This window comes from Colossoma macropomum, unplaced genomic scaffold (genome assembly GCF_904425465.1).
Source record: "Colossoma macropomum unplaced genomic scaffold, Colossoma_macropomum, whole genome shotgun sequence".
Taxonomy (NCBI): domain Eukaryota; kingdom Metazoa; phylum Chordata; class Actinopteri; order Characiformes; family Serrasalmidae; genus Colossoma; species Colossoma macropomum.
The window spans coordinates 13701542-13727789 of NW_023494795.1; the positions used below are offsets into that span (position 1 = coordinate 13701542).

The 26248-nt window shown below is 38.5% G+C and overlaps 1 protein-coding gene and 1 long non-coding RNA gene across 3 annotated transcripts; one reads left to right on the top strand and one right to left on the bottom strand.

Moving 5' to 3' along the window:
- The first annotated feature begins 347 nt into the window (after positions 1-347).
- On the top strand, positions 348-2579 carry LOC118816144. 2 transcript variants are annotated; one of them, XM_036582653.1, is made up of 3 exons: positions 348-778; positions 1291-1363; positions 1790-2579. In XM_036582653.1, the coding sequence occupies exons 1-3, from the start codon at positions 539-541 to the stop codon at positions 2077-2079; spliced, it is 603 nt and encodes a 200-aa protein (XP_036438546.1). In that variant the 5' UTR covers positions 348-538; the 3' UTR covers positions 2080-2579. The 2 variants fall into 2 exon arrangements, with proteins under 2 accessions (XP_036438546.1, XP_036438547.1); XM_036582654.1 differs by having other exon boundaries at positions 1294-1363.
- A 72-nt stretch (positions 2580-2651) lies between these two features.
- On the bottom strand, positions 2652-25267 carry LOC118816145. The gene is made up of 3 exons (XR_005007848.1): positions 25095-25267; positions 3343-3474; positions 2652-2734 (listed from the first exon to the last, which is right to left on the bottom strand). It is a non-coding gene; the product is annotated as an uncharacterized LOC118816145 (long non-coding RNA).
- Between the last annotated feature and the right edge of the window lie 981 nt (positions 25268-26248).

Genomic DNA, 26248 nt, shown 5'->3' on the forward strand with positions numbered 1-26248 from the left:
GTCAGAAGTTAATGATCAGACTGTTTTCTCGCTCATAAAGGATGGTTGTGTTTACATGCAATGCTGTTTTTTAATGCCTAATGTTTATAACTGTTTATAAAGTCTCAGTTGGACTCTCTGGCTGTAATACGGCGTACTCCAAACAGCATGACTTTCACTTTGTTTTAGCCCACTCCATATCAGCAGGAGAACAATGTTCAGCTCTTTCGGTGTTTATCAAGCTGCCGATCCAGGCTCCTAGCTCTGCTGTGTGCGCACACTGTAATTTCATATATACAGTATCATAAACAATTATGTCTGAGCTGGTTTCTTCCTCCGCATGTTTGTTTAGGTACTTGAAAGTGTGTGCGCAGCAAGCATCTAAATGGAGCGTGTGTGAGCTCGCCATGCTGGTGTGTGGGCAATCCTAGCCTTGTGAAAGTGCAGGGGGGTGTGGCATGAACTTGTTGTGAATCCAGAGGCGGGTTTCACCAGCTGTAAAGCAGCTCCTGTGAATGTGAGAGTGAGTTAATGAGTGGGCAGATTCCTCCCATATAAGATGTCGCAGTTGGCAGAACGGGAGATGCTCATTCACTCTACCAAGATGGAAACAGCTGTCTTCATCCAAGACGCTCATCTGCCCCAGGAGTCCTCAACAACTTCCAAAGCCAACCTCGAGTCCAGGGATCTCCAGAGCAGGACCATGAGGCTAATGCTGGGACTCATCTCTGGGCTGGTGTTGCTGGTTGTAGGGATGGTGGGACTGTGTATCTGGATGTATCTGTATCCCATTGCAGAGGTAAGGCTCAAAGTCCTGCTCCCTGCTTTTTGAAAATGTGGTTTTAACACTGTTAGTCCTACCACTACAGCCACTACTACTGCTAACTGACAGTACTGCTGCTACTACAACTACTATTACTGCTATTTGTACTATTACTGCTACTACTGCTACCACTAATACCACTACTACTTGTGATATTACTACTGCTACTGATACTACAACTAATGCAGCTGCTTTTACAACTATTATTGCTTTTACTACTCCTACTGCTATCTGTACTCCTAGAACAATTACTTCTGCTACTGCTGCTACTAAAAATAATATTCTGTTGTGTAACCAATGCAATGCGACCATAAAGCTATAATCCTACTTCCTGTGGAATGGTACATCTGCTTAACTCTGAGAAGAGGTCATTATAGTGATTCCTGGTGATCTTTCTTGTACCTAATGCCTGATATTCAGTGGTGAATTGTCTAATACTGATGCCTTCACTTTCAATGACATCATGACATTTTCCCTTCTTTCCTCAGAAGATAAATGAGGCAACCCCTACTGCTGCTGCTTCTGCTACACAATGCGAAAGGGTCAACTTGACCATGTCAGGTAACTCTCACAAAAATGCTATCCATTATCAGCCTGCTACAAACACGACATATCGCTGCTGTCGGAACAAAACCTTGCATCTCCATTTTTGTCATGTTTTAGTTTTTGACACTATTTGAAAATGCCTGTTGCCCTTTACATTGTGTGTAAATTTCATGAAGAACGGGCCAAAAACAATGGCCCAAAATGACTCGGGAAAAGGTCTGGTTCCATTGACTTACATTAAAAGTGAAGTAGGTTTTTTCCCTTTCATGTAAAGGTACCATTTTGGAGATACAAGGTTTTCTTCCGACAACAGCGATACACATACAGGAAGAACTGATTTAAGAAATGTTATTTTTACTGTGTTCTTATGGGCTGGACAGGACACAGTATTATCATTGAGACTGAAATTGTAAGATTAATGCATTGTGCTTTTGTTTACAGAGGGGAAAGTCTTCAAAGTACCACATGATGGGACCTATTTCATCTATGGCCAGGTGAAGAGGCAGCACGAAAAGGCCGAAAAAGACTGCAATGATGAGATCAGGTTGTGCTGGAATAAGACCAAAACCTCAGGCAATAAAGAATGCAAGAAGGGAAACGTTCCTAGTAACTCTCCTGTAGTTGAGATCATGGCCGTTGATGTCCAGCTAGAGAAAAATAGTGAAATATCCTTTGAACTGAACTGCAAACCATTCGATACGACAGCTTCTTTTAGAGTCTTGCGAGTATGATATGAAATATATATTACATCAGTTGTACTCATGTAGAAGGACTTTAAACGGGCCAAGGGCTTTACTTAAGCTTCTTCTAAAGTCTGCGTTATGTCCGAACACTTGTGCTGTACTGTAGTTTATTTTTCAGTGCCTCTATACCTTTAAAGTTCGTCTGGATGCTTTTGCATCCACCACTGTTGCAGTAAATAAGATAACACATGTAACACATGGAAAACTACATTTATAGTATCTCTGTATGCTTCATAGTGAATGCCTCATCTTTTTGGATAATAGTGAAGTGCTGTGTATGAGTAGATTCATTTTTAAATAAAATTACCTGGTGTAAATCATAAACTGAAACCCCTAATATATATATAAATTAATTATCATAGTATCGTTTAAAATTTTTAATTTTTAATTGTTTGAAAAATACACACACTGTGATGTATGTTACATTGTCATTCTATAGTGTGTCTTGTTGATGAATGCATTACTTTTGAATGTGAACATAATAAAGCATTACTTGTTTTTTTTATATCAATCCTAATTTTATTAAAATAACTTACGGATCATTTTGCTGTCATATAAATGTTATCATAATAATGGCTTGCTTGGAAAGGTGTGTTGCTGTATCCCTTCCATTCCTCCAGCACACTGTAGATCTATTTATTTCCTAAAAGAAATGTGAAATATAGGGTAAATTGGTGGGGAAGAAGCCCCAAGTGTAAGATATCACCCTCACCTTATTCTCTCTCCTGACCAAATGATGGGGCTGATTCTAATTGCGACACATTCACTGAATAGCTATGGTCTAATTATGAAATTTCATCTGGGTTACTGGAATCTTGGGATTGGGCTACTTTCTTGGGTCAGTTGATGGGTGAGTTTGACTTGTTGTTCAAAAATGTGTAATATAATTTATTAAAAGAATGTGAATACTTTGGTGGGTGTGGGTGTGCTTGTGGCAATACAACTGGTTTTGTGAAGAAAAATGAGATTTTTTTGTATTTTTAGGTGAAAAGGTAAAGTCAAATGAGTATGTTGTCACACAATCACAACAACTGTTTAACTAATAAACAAAACTTACATTTCAAGCACTTCTGTTTTACTCTCATTTGTCAATCAAAGTCTATTACAGTCATTAACTGGATGCATTAAGACATACATTCACACTTTAAAAGTATATTTAGTGCTGTATTTTTGATTAATAACACTTTTTGAAAAAATCAATGATTAGAAAAGATTTGACATAATTAAAATTATACATTCTGTAAAACTTACATGCCAAATTGAAGCAAGATTCACAAGGGGGGGCTTCTTACTCCAGATTGGGGTGGTCAAGAGGGTGACTTCTTCTGCTCTAACAGTGGCGCAGGATGCCACTTTTAACCTCCTCAGTTCCATGACGGGACCCTTAAAAAACAATGTTTTTATATAAAACATGATTTGTTTACTCTGAAACATATAATATTCAGTGCCCAGTATATAATATAATACAGGGAGATTCACTCGAAAGAGGCCCCGAATATTCTGTTGTAACTCTAGTTAGGATGAAGCAATCTGATCCAAAAAATATGCTGCATACCTTGACGTCTGTGTAATCGATTGCATTACATGTGATGCTGGAAGTGATCTCAGTTTTCTGCCAGACACATGAAGGGGTATGGGGATCTGCACCCAGGAGTTGCAAACGGAGGTTAAACGTTGTGACGGCTGTCCGGCGCCTACCTCATCGCTCCGACACAGGGGCATCCCGGCATGTTCGAAGCTCCATATACAGAGGAGCACATTGCATGTTGTTTTGTTCAGATTACTTCGTCCTAGCAAGAGTTATTACAGAATACTCGGGGCCTCTTTCGAGTGAATCTCTTTGTATAACATAATATAATTTAATATAAATACATAAAAATTATAGATTTATATATTACATTATATAATGTTCAGCTTTTCTTTGGGTTATGATCATCCTGCTTATAATAGTAGTATCTTAATATCTTGCAAATTTCATGTGCCTAATTCCAACGTCCAGTATACTGGACACTGAAATCAACATTTCACATCAATATAAACAACACTATCCCCAGATTTCTAGATCAGCATCTGCTACCTTTAACAAAATAAACAAAAAACTTGAATGACTGTGTTTTGTAATGACTCTATTATACTAAACAAAGCATCATTATTACTTTGAGTCCACGTGTTCAGATTACTGGACCTTAAAATTGGTCTTCGTGTATGTAGAAACAAATATCTGCTATGTTGCTTTTTTACCTTTCACAAGAGGGACCTTCTAGAACAGGTGTGTCAAACCCAACCGCTTAAAGGGCCACACTAAAAAATTCTCAACAAATCTGTGGGCCAGAGAACACCTGTGTTTTATTCCATCTTTAATAAACATTTTGCTATAAACTAAACTGACCATTGTTTATTCAAAATTCGCAAAAACCTCAACAGATCACTCTTTTAAACCTACCTATCTGCTTGAATTAGTCACCTGGTGTCTTTTCTTTGCTGCAAGTTCATTAAGACTTAGACGCAATTTCTGAGCAGCCGAGCTGATGTTAAGTGTTTATATTGGCTGAAATGCAGCTAGTGTGTTTGGTGATATGACTGGTGTGGAACTGTGTAGAACTGTGTGGAATTCAGGTGTAACCGCTGTCCTGTCGTTGGGGTAGGAGAGTCGGAGCACACGTTACATTGCATTGCATGCTGGGAACTGTAGTGCAGCACACTGTGAAACGGGGCTAACAGTAATAGAAAATTTAAATACCTCTGTGGGCCGGATAGGATTGTGTGGTGGGCCTGATCTGAGCCCACGGGCCTTGAGTTTGACACATGGGTTCTAGAAAGACATACATGCACAACATTTCTGGAATGAATATAAGATCATTTAGAAACAGTGATTTATTTGGTCTTGGAGGCAGTGAACATATTTGTTTTTGTTTATGATAAGAAACAAAAAGAAACATTTATTAAGTGTTCAACCGATACAAAGAGCGAGTTCTGTAGAAACACATTAAAGTGAGTGTGGTGACAAACCTGCCATAGTGCTAGAATACCTGGGCAAAAATGTCCAGAATACTGAATGTTTGGAATGAGAAGGTTAAAAAAATCTTTTTTGAGCTAGAAAACAAAACTGTCTGTTGTTCCAGTTTATTTCCCCTAACTGCGCATGAGTTTATGTATCGTCACCCTGTGCATGCTTAACTTGTGTCTGGTTTAGGCTTACGGTAAATGGACATTGTTGTGGGTGAATAGATAAAATGTAAAACCAGGGTCAGCACTTTCTCAAACAACCCTCCAACATTGGGCAAGAAGTGACGCCTTTTCTCTAATGTTGCTTAATGCTGATCACCTTATCGAAACTAGCAGTTTCAAAGGGAAACTGATAGTTCCATTAGTACCAGCTTAGACACAGCAAAATGTACACTAGTGTTCAAAAGTTTGGAATCACAAATTAAAAAGTCTTGGATCACTGTTTCAATAAAATAGATGAATAGACATTGAATACTATGAATAGACATTGAAAATAAAGTTATGATAAAAATAACCACCACAACGCCTCCTGTTTTAAATGTGGTTATCAAATCTCAGGCAGATAACTGGAGATTACTATAAACACACACACACCCACACACACATATTATCTAAACTGCTTATCTTTCTGGGTTGCGGGGGGTGCTGGAGCCTATCCCAGCAGTCACTGGGCGGAAGGCAGGAAACATCCCGGACAGGTCGCCAGTCCATCGCAGGGTAGACAGACAGACATATATATTCACTCACACACTCACACCTAGGGGTAATTTAGCATGTCCAACTGGCCTGACTGCATGTATTTGGACTGTGAGAGGAAACCCACACAGACACGGGGAGAACATGCAGACTCCACACAGAAAGGACAGCGTCACCTACTACAAATAATTACGGGATATAATCATTCAAAACCTATTTGGCTGTAAATAATAAAGGTGATTCCCAGATTTACCACTATTTTACCATCATCAGCATCACATATAAAAAAAACTGAGGATGTGAGTAGGTTCACTAGTCATTCTGAGTAGTAAATGAAATGACATTTTTTGCATTGTAGGCAAAATCGGTCTGTGGTTCCTATTACCACCACTCGAAAGAAATCTAAGTTGGCAAGTTTCGCTACAGTTAATCACATCAAACCATGCTGAATTACTTTGTTTACATCTCAATGACTACTGTGAAACTGAGTAAAATAACAATAATTATTGACTTAAATTAACTTAAAGAAAGTCAGAGCTTCTTAACCACACTGATGTGTCTGAGGGAAACAAATGAAGATTTGGATTCATGTTGAGTCAGCTGAGAGATGTTTTCGGGCATGTGTTTATGGAGATGAGTTTGGTGACAGTTCAAAGTCCAGTGTCTGTTAGCAACATTAGCCTAGCATCTTTCACTGTGAACTAAAGAAGCAAACCTCAGATACCAAACATACCAATGCTGATCGACTACCTCTGGGGAAAGTGATAAATCAAGTTAACTATTCCTTTAACTTTTTATCTCTTTATAAATCTGTCCTGAATAAGCCTCGTAAACTGGCCTTTTTTTGGCACAGGTTTTATTGTGTCCTGGGAGAGGCTGATGACACTGAGGTTAAACTATAACAATTATGGATTGCCTATTCATTTCACAGTGCATGGAAATAAATGACCTTTTGATGTCACAGTAGACCCAGAGCAGGATGACCTTAATCAGACACACTGTTAACAAGCAGCTGAGCACAGTCTAAAACAAATGCAGGGAGTCATGTGCATGCAGGGCACTGTGAGGTAAAACAATACTGAAAAAAAACTTTTTTTTTTTTTTTTACCACCACTTTACCATCATCAATAATGCATATCATTCATTTTGGTTAGTAAACAGTAAAGCATTGTGACTCCTGGTTCCTATCACCACCACTACACAGATATTTCTTTAGAATGTAAGTTTATCTACAGTGCATCATTTCACACCAGACCCCCTGAATGATTTTGTTCCCATCATGCAGCTGAATTATGTAGAAATTTTGAAAAATTGGTGGAATTCCCCTTTAACCCCTTAAGTTTTATTACATGCTTCTATAGCCTAAAAAATGTCCATTAGGTTGCAATAAAGCCCCTGTAGTTAATGAGTAATAGGCCTTAGTATGTAATAGGTCTGGAATGTCAGGGGGTTAATGATGCTGAAAACAGTGATTATGACCAAGCGCTCCCACACATCCAGAAAGAAATGAGATTCATGATGTAATAACCTGCCTCATTAGTCATTTCTTTTTGAAAATAACAATAAGCGACTAAAATATTACATTTGAATGTTTCTACTTATAACAATTTCAGACAAAAATGTACTATTTGTGTTATTTTCAAAGCAAAATAGACACAAGAAGTTAAATATCTCAGGACATGTCTGTACTTCACTGGTCTTTTATGGCACAAATCTCAAATAATGCTTCACCTATGAACTGATTGTGTCCTGTGAGTGGCAGATGTCAGACATTAAACAGTTATGCCATAAAACGATTAGGGATCAGCTATTCATTTCAATTTTACCTGCTTACACAGCATGGAATACAATGGCCTGCTGATGTCATGTTAGAAATAGAGAATTACATCATTATTTTAATCTGACTGGTTTTACACATGCAGCTGAGCACAGCTTGAAGTAGAACAGTCAATGTGATCACTCACCAGGCCAAAAAAAAAGGCTAAACGGATCCTTCTGTAATATCAGATAGAAGGCAAGAACCAGCAGTCATTAACAAAAAGGTCCATCCTTTGAAGATTAAAACCTCATATTCTGACTTAATACACTAGGAATGTATTTAGAAAATGTAACACATTAGAGCCTGAATTGCTGTCACATCAACTGGTCTAGAACCGGTTGTCTCCACACCTCATCCGACTTAGCTCACTGCCTTTAGGCTAGTAGCTGCTATATCAAGCTCCAAACAACGGCCTGACGTAAAGGATTCCCTGTTAGAGAAATATAATTTGAAAAAATGTTCAAATTAGCATGGATTTTTACCTTCCGACTACTGAGATCTGTGGCTTTTTAACAGAACTCCTCTGAACCGATGAATGTTATAGGTGAAAATTAGTGTGTTTACCTTTAAATGTGGTGCTATTACTGCAACAGAACCCAGTGCTATTTTTGAGTTTCGATAGAACAGTTACGCATTTTGGTACTTGCTAAGCTGCTGAGGGGCAAACATGCCTCACCCTGCTGCTGTAAAGTTGTGGGTGGTGAGTGAACATGCCAGGACACACTGGCTTTCATTGCACAGTTCTACAAACTACATTCAATATATCTATATATTTGAATTGTTGGGTCTAGGCAGGATACCATGTCAATGCAATAACTTGTATTTTCATGTATTCAACCACCAGCCTGAATGCTTTTGCTATTTTTTTTTGGTGAAACATACCTTTATCATTTTTCACATCCGGCTATTCATGGAAATGCGTTTACAGTAATTCTGTGTATGATGATATATGTTCTATTATTGGAAGCTTTGATGACAGTAATTCAGCACACGCCCTCACATTATTACAATGCGTATGTGACCTTGACTTACCTCGTTTCCTGTTTCCTAAAAGCATCTTAAAACACATTGGTTTAGCACTTAAGCTATGAGCTAAAGAACTTAAGCTACGAGCTAACTTGCTAACAAACACCAGAAGTCAAGTGACACCCAAATCTGTTCATACTCCCAAAACTTCTCAACCTGCTTAAACTGCATCCTCATTAAGGTCACACAGACCTGTCTGTGTGGTTTAGGACACAGTCTGACCCTCTGTGAAATATGAAAATGCACAAAACCTTACAGTGTAACTAAATGCTGCAGCCATTTTAGACAATGGTTTCGTACTGAATTCCACTTCACTCACAGAATCTGGCTCCACTTCATGTGGGTGAGGTGATAGGTAGGGGGAGGCATTGATGCGAAGCACCAACATGTAGTATCCTATTTGTAATTTTTTTTTTCGTTTGGTTTGTTTGTTTCTTTTTGCCAGTGGATATTACCACAACTACATAACCCAGCAGACTTATGTAGGTTGCGGTAGAATAATATGAGAGCTATATTTATTCTTGTGATGTTAGATGATGTTTATTGCCATTTTAAAAAAGTGTTTAAAATGTTAAAAATGAACATTTATCGAAGTTTAACATAGAAATATATTTATCCAACAATAAAAAGTGCATTCTCTACTGTACTGTTGAAGAAAATACAATTCCATCCTGTCTTTGTGGAGGTGACTTTCATATGATTAGCAGAGCTGTAGACATCATACAGACAGCATCAGAGAAACGGTCAGAGAAAAATTTTGGCACCAGCTACACTGCTGTGTCTGATCCACATGGACCACTGCAACACATGCTAACATGTCACTGCTACGACAGTGCTGAGAATGGTCCACCACCCAAATAACCACAGAACCACAGAACCACAGAATGCTGTTGTTAACTGGGCTGGTGGCGGCTGTGCAATCCTGACTGAGCCGTGGACAGTTTGAGCAAATGGGCACACGCTGTCCACCAGGCTTAACTCAGGGGTCGGAAACCCCAAATGTTATGAAGAGCCATTTTGTTCTTTCAATAAAATCAAACCACCATCAGAGCCAGAACTTTTTATGTCTGTTTTACCATCTTGGCTGTAAGTATGTCTCAGTATGTGCTGATGTGATAGTACAGGCTAAAAATATAATATAACTGAAAACGCAGACTTACTTTGCTCTGCTTTAACCTTTAGCTCAGCGGTAGCTGCTTTTCTCGCATCTCAGGAAACTTCTCCGCGAGTTTCTTGTAAAATGTCTCTCAATGTTCGACTTTTTACGAGGCTGAAGTCGCTTCTCATTCTCCTGCTTCTCGCTCGAAGTGTCCCGTTCCACGTTAAATGGTGCCTGAGGCGCCAGATTGTACTGCTGCGCCATTTAAGGTGGAACGGGACAATTCGAACGAGAAGCTGCTGAATGAGAAGCGACTTCAGCTTCGTGAGTTGTTGCAGATTAAATGTATCAGTAAACCAGCTGAGTGCTTATAAATGTAAATAAGTCCGTTCATCTCCAAATTATCGATGTTCGTCTTAAATCTTTCTCTTTGCCTTTCTTTTCGTTTTCTGCGTTGCTGTGTGTCCAGCAGTCTGCGCGTCAGTCTTCAGTGTTAAAAGTTGGTGAATTAGCAGTTCTACATTAACTCCAGCGTTTAAGACTGTTTATTGTGAAAACTGTGTTAGAACTGTGTGTTATAACGATTTTACAGTAAAGGAGGATTACGTTATTTTACCTAAAAATCTAGTTCTGCTATGGAGCCACAGCAGCTCTGCAGCAGTGGAGAGATTATTCAGGCCTGATTCTCACCCCAGAGTCAGGGTCACTGATGAGAGTTTTGAGGCTGAAGTGTTACTGAAGTTTAACAAAGGAATGTCATGTCTGTACATCTTGCTGAAATGTTTCAACTGGAGCAGTTTTATTTCAACACTTTGCACAAAGTTGTTTGGTTTGTATTCAGTTATTTCTGTTGATTTTTGTAAGGAAAAATCTGGAACGATTGACTTTGCCTTTAGTCTAAATTTTTGTAGGAAATCACACCTTTGGTTGTGTAAGTTTAATTGTTGGTCACACTTACTTTCTAAAAAGCTAAAAAGTAGCCACTACTTGTTCTGGAAAAGTAGCTAAATTGTAACTAGCTACACATTTTGGGAAAGTAGCTACAAAGTAGCTAGCTACCGATTTTTCAGTAGCTATCCCAACCCTGCCTTACTGTCAGCAACTTAGCAACCGAAAATGGAGTAGGCAGATGCAGAGAAGCTCTGGGAGAGATTTGAGGCTTTAACAGAAAGTTGAGGACTAAGCAAAGTTCTGTAAGTCACCTTGATATAACCTATGAAGCATGGCTGGACAGCCCTGATTTTTGACTAGACTTGCCCATTACAACCACAGTAACCCCCCCCACACACACCGGAGACTAAACCCGTTATCATAGTTACATTCAGCGGACGCATATTTTGAACAATAAACACGGTTTATCCCTTAAAATAAATTAACATAAACAAGTCAAGGACACTGTAGCATGGCTGAGAACTTGTGTGACTCCTAGTTGGCTAGCTAGTTAATTAGCCAGTGTCTGATAGTACATTAACTTTAACCTAGCCATCTGTAGCCTCTGCATACATTTAGACTGAGCGAACTGGCCAACCACTTCTGCTCTTTGGCCGTGCGGTTCCTCTGATATCCAAACAAATTGTGTATTTTCATGTATTTGTTTCTTTGCATCTTGTTTAAGTAATTTTTCCTCAATCATTTTCTAGCTAGCCATCATGGTTTAACTTTCCTGATAGTTATCATTGTACTTTATTCTGGGGGCAGCAGCCAATGGCCACACACTGAGAATGCAGTTGGCCACTGACGTGTCTAGATATAGGCACTCCAGTATCAGCCTGGCACACAGCATTTGTTCCAGCCAGTTCATTTTCATTTAGGACTACATTAGAAACAACTGTGTATTTCTTTCTTGCTCACTGGGAATTCTCCCTGGAGTGCCAGTAGCTCCCCCTTGTGGACAAATATTATTAATTGTGGGTTAGTTAGTGAGTGAGTGAGTGAGTTACGAGGCAGGTCCACAAGGCAGTTTGCGTCTAAAAACAATGATAGTATTTTTAAAATGATGATGTGTCAGATTTTTGCTCCATGTGGGAATAGATATTATTATAGCTATTATTATAATAATATATAATATTATAGCATATTGGTGGCTCAGCGACAACTAAGAGCTGCACACACCACAGAACACATCTGAGCTCAGCTTTTGCTCTAACACCAGTCACTCGATTTTGTGCTCTCAGATATCCTCTACACAATTGTCATTTTAGCATAAGCTAACTAGAACCAAACCTGCGCTTTGTGGCACATTTGGCCAGCTAACTAAGCTCTTGTTAGCTTAGTCAAAGTGTTCCACTGCCAAACACCACACAACAGGTTCGATTTTGTCTTTCTGTCACTTCAATACCAGCCACTTAACTCAGTCGCTCTCAGATATCCTCTAAACAAGTGTAATTTAGCACCAGTTAGCCGGAGCCAAGCCTGTTCAGTCATGTTTGGCACACTTGGCCTGCTAACTAAGCTCTCATTAGCTTAGCCAAAACACTAAAGTCCCAAACACCACACAACCTGTTCTGTGGCGAGCAGAGCTGTCATAATGCTAGCTAAGCTAATGCTAATCAGCTCCTATCTCCTAGTTTGCAGCATTGTTTTTTATCAGCTATCAGTTTAGCTATCTGTGTTTACCTGTTTGTTAATCATGAAAACAAAGTTTTTGATGTTACATCATAAATAAATACTTTCACATCACTTAGAACATCCCCCCAAACCCCGCTGTCCCCAGTCTCAGTAATGCTGTGTACTGTTGTAATATTCGTAAATGGTTTGAAGGTATTAAAAAGGGGCTAGATTAGATCAGTGATCTCTGTTGTTTTGATTTTTTAAACATATATCCTTAGTTAGAAAGTTGAAGATTAACATTATAAAAAGAAACAACATTTGCAAACATTCCCTGTAGCATCCATACGCCTGTGTTAAGCGTGTGCACATGACAGGCAGTCAACCTGGCACAACACCTGTTGTCGGCTATGCAGTGAAGTTTTGGTGTGTTTTTTAGTTCACAGTTAATCACACTATGTCCTAAACCACATCAAGAATTCTGCACAACACTGAACAATTTGTCTTATGATTTGATCACGTAAATTCAGATGGAAAAACCAAAATATACCCTGGTGAATAAGAGTCCGGTACCTGCACCCGCAGCTAATGAAGACCTGGATGGTTTTAGAAGATCGACAGAAGTTTTGGGGATGTATTTACAGAAAAAAAAAGATTTGGGTGACTGTTGACATCTAGTGATTGTTAACAACATTAGCCTTGTACATTCAGATCTAAACCAAATCTGGACACCAAGCATGTCTTGGTTGATCGACTACATCGGAAGTAAGAGAAAAATATCCTTTCATATATGTATCTGTTTAAATCTGTGTCTATCTTTGTAACAAAAGCTATTTAACCAATATAAGCATTGGTCAACTCAGGAAGAGAAAGTCTTCATATGACAAATACTAACGTCAACACTTTCTGAAATACTCATTACTGAATACACATATTAAATACTGTCATTGAATATTTTACAGCACTTTAACCTTTTTAACTCCTTGAGACCACCGGTGGTTCCAAACCGCACTTCGTCATATTCTTCGTAATGTAATTTTAAACCCTTATAATAAAAGAAGCTGATATCAGTGATCTGCTCTGTCAAAAATATTTTTATAAAAAAATACAAAGAGCATCAGCAGTAAATTATAAGCATATAGCAATATGTGTATGATCATAAAACACATTTTCTGTTAATTTGAGGGGAGCTTTTACAAAAAAAAATAAATAAAAATGTACATTTATTTCATGCAGTTACTGAATAATTTGCCTTATGATTTGATCACGTAAATTCAGATGGAAAAACTAAAACATACCCTGGTGAATAAGAGTCTAATACCTGCACCTGCATTTGTTTAATCCCTGGAAAATCATAAAACAAGTTTTAGAGTGAGTAACAGGCAACGCAGAATGAGTAAACTGATGATGCAGCAGGCAGTCATGTCACACGACTATGATTTAACTTCTGGCGGCTGTTTCGTCACTGTTTTGCAATGGGCATGCCACAAGTGACTAGTGCTATATTAATTTCTAAATCTCTTCCACAGAGTTTTGACTATTTAAAAGGCAAAACCTGTCTAAACATGCCAAGAATTTGTCCCTATTATGAATACTTGGAGCCAAGGATATCATACGTTAGCTGCTTTTGACATCATTCAGGACAGAATACTGTGAGGCATGTCTATATAAACAAACAGATATATACATTTTTACTGCATTAATATGTTTTTGCGCGTAGTTTCAGGTGCTACTGAGAGAACCACAATGGGTGAGGTCTGCAGCGTTTTATTTTTTCAATGTAGAGAACAAGTCTTTATCGTTTGTCAGAAATTCTGTAGAAAGACATGTTTGATACTATCATAAATGTTGTTTACATAGATAAAGGCAAGGCACTTCTGGAAGATAACCTTTCAAACGTACGTCAAAGCTGATGTATGATTTAACATTTATCATGACGTGAATTTAGGAATGATATATGATTTCAGTGAGTCATGCTTTTCCTAAAATGTATGGACAATACTAGCAATGAGACAGCCCACTCTACTTCACAGTAAATTTTGACCGGTCATTAGGGGTCTCAAAGGAAGTAAAATCAAATCTGTACCAATCTTTATGATGATATGTCTATCTATTTATATCATAGGCTGTGACTAATGTGGTTCATTGTGGTACCACGCATACAGGGAACAGATATTACACTCACAAGTCATTGACTAAGGTCACTGCAGATGAGCGAATGGATACTCGTCACCTTTGCGGCATTTGTGTAATGGCAATGTAATATATACTGTCATGCTTAAAGTAAGGGAACAGTGATTCATGTCAATATGACACGTATCACCTACCTAAACATTGCTGTGGACCAGTTACAGCCCCTCATGGCAATGGTATTCATCGATGGCAGTGGCCTCTTTGAGCAGGACAATGCGTCCTGCCACACTGTACATGTTTTTCAAGAATGTTATTTGAGTTATACGATTCATTAAATAAACTTAAACAGGATAACCGGAGTCAAGTCAGTTTATGGAAGAGCAATAGCAGTTTATAAAAGAATGGAGGGATGGGGACGGAACAAATGAAAGGAAAAGGTGATTAACAGTTATTAACATCAATGATTTCGTTAAAAAAAAAACCTAAAGGAGAAACTTACAGTTGGTGTAATACTCATATTTAGCAGGTTAGTGTATTCACTATGAGATGTAGGTCACTAAATTGGTGACCCTAGTTACGGCCCTGTTTTGAGAAACATGGTGAGGACTTCAAAACGTTGACGTTGCCTCAAAATTCTCCAGATCATAATCTAATCGAGCATCTGTGGGATATGCTGGAACAAGTTTGATCTGTATCGGCTTCACCTCACAACTCACAGCAAAAGGGATCTGATGCTTATGTCTTGGTGCCATGGCAGTCCATGCCTCTGAGGGTCGGAGCTGTTTTGGCGGCACGCGGAGGATCATCAACATATCAGGCATAATGTTCATAATGTTTTGGTTCATCGGTGTATGCTTGACCATGGTCTGTTTATTAGTGCTAAGCCTAATATGGTTTCTTTAAAAAAAAAAAAGCAGTCCAAAAGAGTAACAGCGTGTTGTGTGTTCATCATATGAGTGATGTGAGTGATGCTATTACATATATGTTTATTTTAGCGTCGTTCAGGTGAAATGATACTAAGAAGTAGTGTGAGTAATGAAACTGACCCAAACAAAAACTGACTCCATTCCTCAGATGACTGTCAATGTTGACTGCACGCCTCAAAGAAAAACATGAGGTAAGAAACCTCTTCAGTGACTTGATATTGTTTACATTGACACTGTCTAAGAATGAATAAACTCATCAGCTGTTTGCAGTAAATTCATCCAGCAAAACACAATGAGCGCTTTTTAGCGTTGTGATCTTGTAGATATTATCAGTTAACTATTTTAAAAAAAGCAGTATGGAGGGAATGTTTTAGAAAAAAAAATTCTATTTCCATTGACTTACATTAAAAGTAAAGTAGGTTTTTTCCTTTTCCTGTAAAGTTTTGGAGATGCAAGGTCATTTTGGGCCATTTCTTTTGAACCATTCTTCATGAAATTTACACACAATGTAAAGGGGAACAGGCATTTTCAAATTATGTCAAAAACTGAAAAACGGACATACAAGGAGAACAAAAATGGAGATACAAGGTTTTCTTCCAACAGCAGCGAGATATATGTGTATATAATTTAGATAATGATGTGTTTGGACACGTGTATATAATAGTCAGACCACATTTAAGCAACAATTAAACTGCATTTTTCCAAAAACAGCTACACCCTAAAAACAGATTTGATAACAATTTAGTATTACAATAACATTATCTGACAAAAACATAAGTCACTCTCACAAAGTTCTGATTTAATTTGGTTCAGAGCTTCAAATTCATAGTTATTGCTTCTGAAATCTGAAATGATTGACAGCATTTTCACGACATTTTTGACAATTTTCCAAATATGTATGTATATTTTAATAAACACAAAAATAAGATAGGGCATAAGTACAATTCAAGGCATTTCAATGAGTGCCAGGTTTGTGTTCAATTAAAAGCTTCACAAAGAAATAGGTCTTCACTCATGATGGTAAGGGACTCTTGTTCCACCACCTGGCTACCAAGACAGAGGAGTGTTTTTAAGGATGGTAGTTCAAGCCCAGAAGGAGCTGAAGCTCAAAGGGCTTGGGGATCGTTTTGACCATTGGCATCAGGTAAGGAGGGGCTGGTCCATTTCTGGCTTTGTAGGCAAGCATCAAAGTTTTAGATCTGATGCAGCCACCTACAGGAAGCCAGTGAAGGGAATGCTAGGGGGGTAAGCCATGCTGTTGAAGGCCCACAAACGAAGACTAGGAGTGAGCCAAGCATTGAGATGACAAGAGACTGAACAAGCACCTGAGTAGCCTCCCTAGACAGAAAGGGTTGAATCCTCCAGATGTTGTAGAGTAGACACCTGCATGCCGTGAGAGGATATCATGTCAACGTCAAAAAAGCGAGTGTGAAGAAAAAAGTAGAGAGCCCAGTACAGAGCCCCTGCGGGACTCCAGTGAAGAGTCTTCTACATATTACTAATAAGAGGGTAGGACTCGAAGTATTTTAATACACTTTTGTGCCTACTGCGAAACCTTACAGTTGAATTCAATAGTTTTGGCACCCCTGGCCAAATTACATATTTTGTTGATTCTTAAAGTGAAAAGAAGTAAACACAGCCTCAGCAGCAAACTATTTAAAAATGTTAATGCACAGTTACATTATATTTGATCAACTTAAAAAATAGAAAAAAAAATAGTAATTGTGACAGGTAAATGTTTGGACACCCTTTGAGTCTCATTAGGACAGGCAATGAGAGGAAGTTAGGAAGTGTCACCTAATGACAGCTGCAGAGCGTAATAAATTCTCAGACTCTTCAAACCTTGTGCTAACACTCAACAACTCAGGCTCCTCCTAAGCAGCTGGTTGAGGATCTGAAAATGAATATTACTGATGCCTACAAAGCAGGTAGAGGCTATAAAATGGCATCAAAGCACTTTCAGCTTACCATTTCCACAGTCCAAAATGGCAGTTAAGGGGAACTGTGGAAGCCAAGGCAAGATCGGGAAGACAAAGAAAACCCTCAGGTATCACTGCTTGTATACTGACCAGAAAGGCACAGCAAAACCCCTACATAACAGCAAAGGACATGCAGGGTTTAGCTGACATACTGTGCAGTGTTGCTTGCACAAACATGATCTGCACAGAAGAATCATCAGAAGGAATCATTACCTGTGACCTCATCACAAATGTCAAAGTCTGAAGTCTGTCTGAAGCATGCAAAACAAGCCAGAGGCATTTGGGATACAAGTGCTGAGTAATGATGAGGTACAAATGGACTTCTTTCACGTCTGGAGAAAAAAAGAAGCAGCATTTGATGAAAAGAGCACCTCGCCAAGCATGAGGGTAACTCTGTTTGGGGGTATGTGGCAATCAAGGGCAGAGAAAACATTGCACAGGTAGATGGAAGAATTGATTCCACTAAATCTCAGCAAATTCTGACGACAAATGTGACACAGTCAAGAAGCTGAAGCTGAAAAGAGGCTGTGCTGCTACTACCTGGAATGAGAACTTTCCTCAAAATCCACCATGAACTACTTCAAGAAATGTAAGCTGAAGCCTTTGGAATGGCCCTCACTGTCCCTTGACTTAAACATTATTGAAAATCTGTGGCTAGCTGGCTACAAAAAGGTACCAAATCCAACTGCCAACCTGCCAAAGGTAAGTACTGATTTAGCACAGCGTACAAATTTTTGCACACTGCAATTAAAAATAAATAAATAAATGTTATTTTATCCTCAAAAGTTAATGCACAGTTACTTTGATAGAAAAATATAAAACAGTAATTGTAGTGTGCAAAAGTTTGTACGCTGTGCTAAATCAGTACTTACCTTTGGCAGGTTGGCAGTTGGATTTGGTACCTTTGGGTTTCATGTGGAAATGATACAAATCCTTTCTGCCCACTTGGTTTAAGATGAGCAGCACTGTTTTCTGACTGTTTACATACCTGAACGATCTTATTCTGTATCTTCCAGTAGTTCTGGATTGCTGTACATTTTATCCTGAAATTTTACTAGTCTAGACATTGCTGCAAAAAATATCAATGGCTTTAAGAAAATACCAGGTAAAAAGGCATTTGGATGATGATTCTCTTATTTTTTTGCTATTGGTTTTAAATTGTAGTAAATGAGAACAGCGTTGTGGAGGATGAGATATATTTCTGAAATATGAATCAATAGTGTTGTGTTTAGTGTCTTACTAGAAAACATCTAACCTTTAACTGTAATAAGACCGGACAAGCCTAGTTTTGCAGGACCATCTGCTGAATGGCATTTATGTCATGCAGGTGTCTACAGTACATAATATACTCTTGTATTTTGTGCTGGGTGGCAAATAAACATTTAAGTCCACCTGCCCACAGTGTCTGGTGGATGGCCACTCAGATTTTTACCAGCCACTTTTTGTCAATAAATACAGAGCATCTGGACTATACTACTACTCCTAATAATAATACAATTATTTTTGTCCTTATAATTATTATTTATAATAATAACAGTAACATTACTACTACTACTACAAATAATAATAATAATAATAACTTGAAAATAAAATACTCTGGGTGTTTAGTGGATATTTCAAATAAACCAGTTTCTGACCTTAACGTCAGTGAAGCTCTTGCAAGTGTCTCTTTAGCAACAGCAAAACAGGTCATGAGGGTAGCACTGAACTAGAATTAATTAGTCATTACTTATCACTGCTGCTGTAATACACTGAAAAACAGATTGTTACCAGTTTCAGCTGTTTAATCATACATATCAATGCTGTCAGGACAGAACCTTGTGTCTCCATTTTGGTAATTTCTCAGTTTTTGACATAATTAAAAAAATTAAAAAAGCCTGTTGTCCTTTACATTGTGCATAAATTTCATGATAAATGGGCCAAAATTACTTGGAAAAAATTCTGGCTCCATTGACTTACATTAAAAGTAAAGTAGGTTTTTTTCCTTCTCCTGTAAAATTACCATTTTGGAGATCCGAGGTTTTCTTCCGACAACAGCACTATACTTAGGCCACAAAGGAGTGTTATGGCTGCTATAGTTAACCATAATGGCATTATGAGCCACTGTTAGAGGCACTTTTTATGGGCTACTGTGCACAGTTTAGATGTTTTCTGGCTTGCCAGTTAGTTATATGTGCTTCTTTGTTCTGCTTGAGCTTTGAGTTTTCTGGGGTAAAACAATGGAGACTGCTATCAGTAAAACTGATTTGAGTAAACCTACTCTGGCTAGTTAAAGCTTGCAATTTCATGAGTAACTTAGATCATTAAGGTATTTATGATGGGCTAATGTCTGAGAAATGACACACAGCATACACACACACACACACACACACACACACACACACACATTTTCTAAGCCGCTTATCCTTCCGGGTCGTGGAGACACAGCATATAATTTAAAGCAATTTTACTATTTAAACGCATCACATTATCACATTCTTTTCCACAGAATTTAATCTTTTGTTCGTCATATCATCTCCATTTAGTGATGTAAGAAAACGAGTTTTCCACAATGCTGTTGCAGTGCTGCGAAATAACCCTATTTGTCGCAACACAGCGCATTTACGTGCACTTAATAATCCAATAACTGCATAAAATCAGATTTCTTACTCCGATCCAAGAAATCAGAGTATGCTGTTTACATGACCACTTGAATAATCGGATAACTGTAACTATCTGCTCTTATTTGTTTCAAAAAATTCTTGTTTTTTTCTCATTAGAAATGGACATGTGATATAAGACATTCTTAAGACAAATGACTGGACAGTCAGTTTCTTGTATTGCAGCCTATGTCCACAAAGCTGCAGTTTGTTCAGGTATTTCCTCCTTTTACCCTCATTCATTCATTTATTCAGTCTCTGGTCTCCCTTCTCACACCTGGTTGCGCTTTTTAGACCAAGGATTGCCGTGTTATTAGCATAATAACAGACTGTAAGATGTTTATGCTACATGCACACACTCATATAACGTCTAGTCACCAGTACTGTCTGCAGTACTGAGGGGGGGGGGTCATTAGGGTACCCCCACTCTTCTGACCCACCACCCCACGTAACACAGGACACTACACGTTATTAATTATACAGTAAATTATATAGATTTTTTCTTTTAATGAAGTCAACAATGTTGTTGTTATTATTGTTATGATTTGATATATTATTATTATTATTATTATTATTATATATTCATGTTGTTCTTGTCATTTTGTCACTGTTATAATGCTTTGGCAATACTGGACCTTACAGCTTACAGTCATGCCAATAAAGCTACACTGAACTTGAACTTGAGAGAGAGAGAGAGAGAGAGAGAGCGAGAGAGCAGAGAGCGATGAACTGACTGAATGGCGTCTCTGATGATGCAGTATTATCTGTAAGGTCAGATTGAGAAGTAAATGTATTTTTGCAAAAGTGTTTTTAACTCAGTGACAGTCCAGGATTCATAACCTGGCAGTCTTTTTTTCAGTCAGACCAAAGAATGATCTGAATATTAGAGCACACCTCTGTTTAACCTCTGTTATGGAGATGCCCTGATGTCCCTGATCTATGTGATATGGTTTCTGTTTCCGTACAGCGACAGACGAACGCTCTACTCCTCCGGCAGTCTGATCACATTACCGGTACTGTTCATTAAATCTTAAAACAGAAAGCGAGGAACAAGTCTGAGCGCGACGGAATTACTGTCCCGAGTTTATGTACAACCTTCATCAGACTAGACTTCCCGTATCACAGTCTCAGTGATCCACAAAACGAGAACGGTCAGAATGAAGAGCCGCAGATTCACTCCCGCAGTTTCAGGCCAGTGGAACGCATGCGCAGTAGGACAGCGTGACTGTGCCATGTAAACAAAGTCCTTACAGGAAAGTTGAGCGTTATGAACTTCCCAGTCATATTTAAACCAGTGGCTGGTCTCCTCATTTATAACGTCTCTGATGCAATCAGCGACTGTTTGTGCTGGTTGTATGTGTCGCCATGCATGTTACCAATCAGGAAGGGAGACCGTCGCCAATATACAAATCAACTATTGGTAACCGTAAAGCATAAGCCGAAACACATTACACAATCAGAAACCAAAGGAAACACTTGCTTTCGATGGGCTATTTCAGACGTGATACATTCAAACACTAAAGTTTGTTTTAGCCTGAAGCTTAATGCTATGCTTAGTTTAAGCCTACTTAAGGTAAAGTTTTATTCCTGCACATAAAATGTAGGTTTACACATAAAGCCCCCGTATTAAAGGTCAGTTAACTGAGCTAGCTATATGTCTAGCTACATAACCCATTAGCTTACTCAGGCCACATAAGCCGGAGTTCGTGTAATATGTACTCTGTGAATCTCCGTATGTGTTCATACCAAAGCTGGTCTTAGCCTGAAGCTTAAAATATAAAGTTATCTCAACACAAATTTATCGCAAATTCATTGGAAACTCATATAAATGTCGATTAGCCTAACACTCAATAAGAAAAACCAAAACACGTGACAGCGCATGCGCTGAATGCCACTGGCTTGAACCTGCTGGAGTTAAACTGCTGGCGTGTAACTGTGGCTCTGCAGACAGACATCATTAGGCCCAAAACTGACAAAACTGTATTTTATATGAGTAAACTATGTGGGTTGACACCTCTGCTAACTAAAGTGGCTAGCTGGCTCACAGGCACTCACAAATACACAGCTGGTGTAATTCAAGTTAAATATATATCCGCCATTTTATTCTAGAAGAGCAAAGCAAGTAAACATTAAATGCAGTACCTGTTTAGCTCGGATTAGCTCTGCTAGGCCGCTGCTCCCTCAGGCTGAAGGGGAGTTGTGAAAAGTCAAGATGTCGGCAGGTTTGGGGAGGCAGATTTAGCACCTGATAAAAGGGCCGTTTTTTTTAGTTCTTATGAACATGAATGAAGATGATCGTTTGATAAAGCATGTTCCTTGTGTGTGCTGCTAACGCTCCTCTCTCCTTTTTCCACTTAACTCTACCTGAACACATCAGTGCCAAATTGTTTTTGTGACTGGGCGCTGCTCTGTTTGGACTGGCTTTAAATCTTATAAATTTAATTGTAATTTCTTCTGATTGGTCTATGAGCTGATACACATGCTCATAATTTATTTTTACTCAGTAACATGAAAAATTAAAGAAGCAAAGTAGAAGTACTTTGTTAAAAACTCAAAGCACTACGATTTAAATGTAACCAAGTACAGTAATTCTTTATTTACACATAATCATGTCTAAAGTCAATCAAACGTACCATTAGCTCAAAACTATTTGTTTTCTAGCTGCTATGCTAATAACACTAGCATTAAAGCCTCCGAACTAGGTAACGTTTCACTGGTGAGCTCTTTATAAAGTGATCATTTTATAGTTCTGGTGCACTTAGTGGTCGTGTACCAGCACTTAATAGCTTTATTATCACATATGGAAGAGTAAAAACTTGCTACATAACACTGCTTATACTGCAAGGTGAGAATTTCCAACTGACATCAGACACAGCCCAAGCTCTAACAAATATTCAGTAGTCACTGTTGTGCTACTGAACCCGTTATTAGGCACAACCTTTCTTTTTTATTATTTCTATCCAGTTTTCATTTAATAATTGCCAATCCCTGGTCACACAATGCTGCCAAGCTGCAAAGACAAAGGCCAGCATGTGCTTCCTCCAATACACACAAAGCCAGCACTGCATCTTTTCAGATTGCCACAAACACAACTTCACTGGACAGCTCAACATGCTTGAATGAGAGCACTACATACAAATTGTGTTTCAACAATGGGTGCCAGTCAGCCATTCAGGCAGTCAGTGACTCAGTAAGAGACAGCGATTCTCGAAAAGACGCGTTTAGCTCTAAGCACAAATCTCTGTGACACTTCAGTCAAAAATCAATCTTTAATTAAAAAACTATGTTGCATTAACAGCACTCAAAAGGTGCTGCAGACGATATGAACAGCATTGTCCAGTTATGTTTTTCTAGATTCATTGATTCATATGAAAACACAGTAGTATACAATAGAACATGCATACTAATCAAACATGCATGATAAAAAACAAGCTGTTTCCAGAGGCCTGCTTCCATTTAGGTCCTTCCTGCTTATTCTCTGAATTAAACCCATAAATTTCTTACATATGAGCATTTACATGTTATCAATCCCACCTGGCAAACCCTAAATACACAATATACAAGTTTGTAGACACCTCTCATCCAACATTCCTGGAACACTGCTGTGAGGATTTCATTGTAAATTCAGTCACAGAGTATTAGGCACGTCAGGTGCTGATGTTTGATTAGTTCTGGAACATAAATGCTACTCCAGCACATCCCAGTGGTATTCAGTGGTGCTCCATCACTCCAGAAAATGCAATTACACTGCTCCACAGTTTAATGCTGGGGGGCTTTATACCCCTCTAACCAACACTTGGCTCAGAGAGCGTTCTCTTCTATTAGCAATGTTTTATTCTGGATATTATACAAGTGTGTGTGAAATAGAATGGCTGTGTCAGCAATGTGTGCACCTCAAAGAAGCTAAAGTCACTTATTAGAGGGGGCGTCTGGATGCTTTTGTAAGGCCTTTGCCAGATCTATACGAGAGAGTTTGAAAAGATTTGTGAAAGATCCTTCTCCATATGACAATATGTAATATGTTGGTAAAATTGAAAGAAGTAATATGACAGGAGAAAAAACACGCTAAAATATGACGTCCATGTGCTGTTGCAAGTCATCCAGTAGAGCCAGAAATAATAATTCAATAGTCAGAGATTTTGTGTTGGATTTCGCTAGTTTTTCAGTTTTTAAGTTTTTCAGACTGCATCATATGTTTTTAGGTAATAATATCACACACAGATTCCAAAAGAAGGTCTGGCTCGATGTTTAGGTCTCAAATGCAGAATTAACATTATATTGATGAAGATATAATGACAATAGTAGACGATAATAGTAGATAATTCACTTATATCCTCAGGAATCCTTCACCAGGTTTTGACTCAGTTCTCTCTGAATTCTCTTTCAATGTGCTCGCAATCATCAGATTATTCTGCCTGGGGAAGTAGCACGAAGCACGCACAAAAACATTCTTCAGCGTATTGCATGCAATTACATATTTCCACCAGTGAAGTCTCTAAATTTCCAAAACCTACATATTATAGCTTTAAGAGAACTGAACCGTGAAAAAGGATTCAGAGGAAAACTGCAGTTTTCCAGTTAATTTTCCATAACCAGTAGAACACAAACAAAAGTACTTTTGTCACATTAATAACAAAGCAACACCACATAGTGAAGAACTAAATAAGATAACTAAAACACTTGCATTGCATTCAAATCAAAAGGGCCAATGCAGTGTAAGCCCCAACCCCTTGCATATTAGGAGAACCAATCAGGTTTTTCTGTCTCCAAAGCAGACCTGCTTTCAGAGTAATTTTGTGATTTTGCTCATGAACTTTCATGTCCTTTGAACCACAACTATTTCAAAGCGTAGGACAAGTTGTCCGGTACGCTATTGGCCTTTCTGCATCATGCACACAGAAGCTGACCCTGTAACGATGCAGCTCGTAAGATCTGTAGATGACTTGTGCAGTATGACAGGAAATCATGCACAGACGTTAATCATAAGCTCCAAACAAGGTGTTCTGTAAAGTAATCAACAGTATCTGACATTTACTTTTCCGTTCTTGTGTATTTGGGAAATTTGGCGGTGAGCTGTGCGTCACAGGATGTCCACTTTCCATCCCATGCGAGGCGTTAACATGAAAAACTCACCTACAAAAAAAGTAGTATCTTCTTAATCTTCTCCGCTCCTCCGCTTTCCCTTGTTACTGTCAGGGGCTACAGGTGTTGGCATAGTTCCAGATGAAATGCAGTGTGTGTGATGGTCTCTTCTTTTTAGACTTTGACTCAGGTTTGACACCGAAGTGATGGAAGCGACATCCTGTTCGAGCTACCCAAGCTAAAGCAAGATAGATCTTGCTGTGTCTGAAGAGCCCTCTGCCACAAGGTTCATTTTATTTCCTGTGACCCCCACTAACTTCCTGTTTAGGCCTTGGCCACAGATATTTACAATGCATGATTTTATCTCACACTACATCTATACTTGCAGCTTGAATTCGCACACAATTTCTGTCGGCTGTGAAGTAGCAGTGCAATTCACAGATTTGAGTGTTGTATTATGTCTGATTCTGAGGAATCCAGACTCCACTGTTTGTAGACCTCGCAGGGGAACAATTTCCAGCCTCTGTGGTGTCACAGATATCTTGTCAGAGACATAATTTTTCCTATGAATGAGATCTTTAGGAGTACAACAGGAATGCACACCAATCCTGAATCAAAATAACAAGTTAACTATATTACTGCTTCTAAGTAACTAGTAACTGCAACAAAAAAATAAAATGCTGTTTTAACATAAGAGGTTAGTTACCAGGCTGCCTTAAAACTTTGAATAGTAAATCAACACAACTTAGAACACAGATTCTTGTTCTGTTAAATTACTATTAGCTCGATTAACTCAAAATTTCAGTGGTGGTCTACCATGAGGGTGAAGACTGTGGCTATTGGTGACCTCCCCTATTGGTTCATGCTCCTGTATTCTGCCTTTCTTGTGGTGGAATCAAGGCCTCTGCTGTGTATGCTGATGCCACTATACATACAGACACCACTTGTCAGAACAAAACCTTGTATCTTCAAAGTGGTAACTTTACAGGTGAAGGAAAACAACATACTTGACTTTTAGTGTAAGTCAGTGGAACCAGACTTTTTCCCCCAAGTCATTTTAAACCATTTCTTTTGGAATTGAAATTTACATACCATGTAACAGACAAAAATGGAGATGCGAGGTTTTGTCCTGACAGCAGCGATATATATATATATATATATATATTATATATATATATACACACATATATGGACACACAATGTTA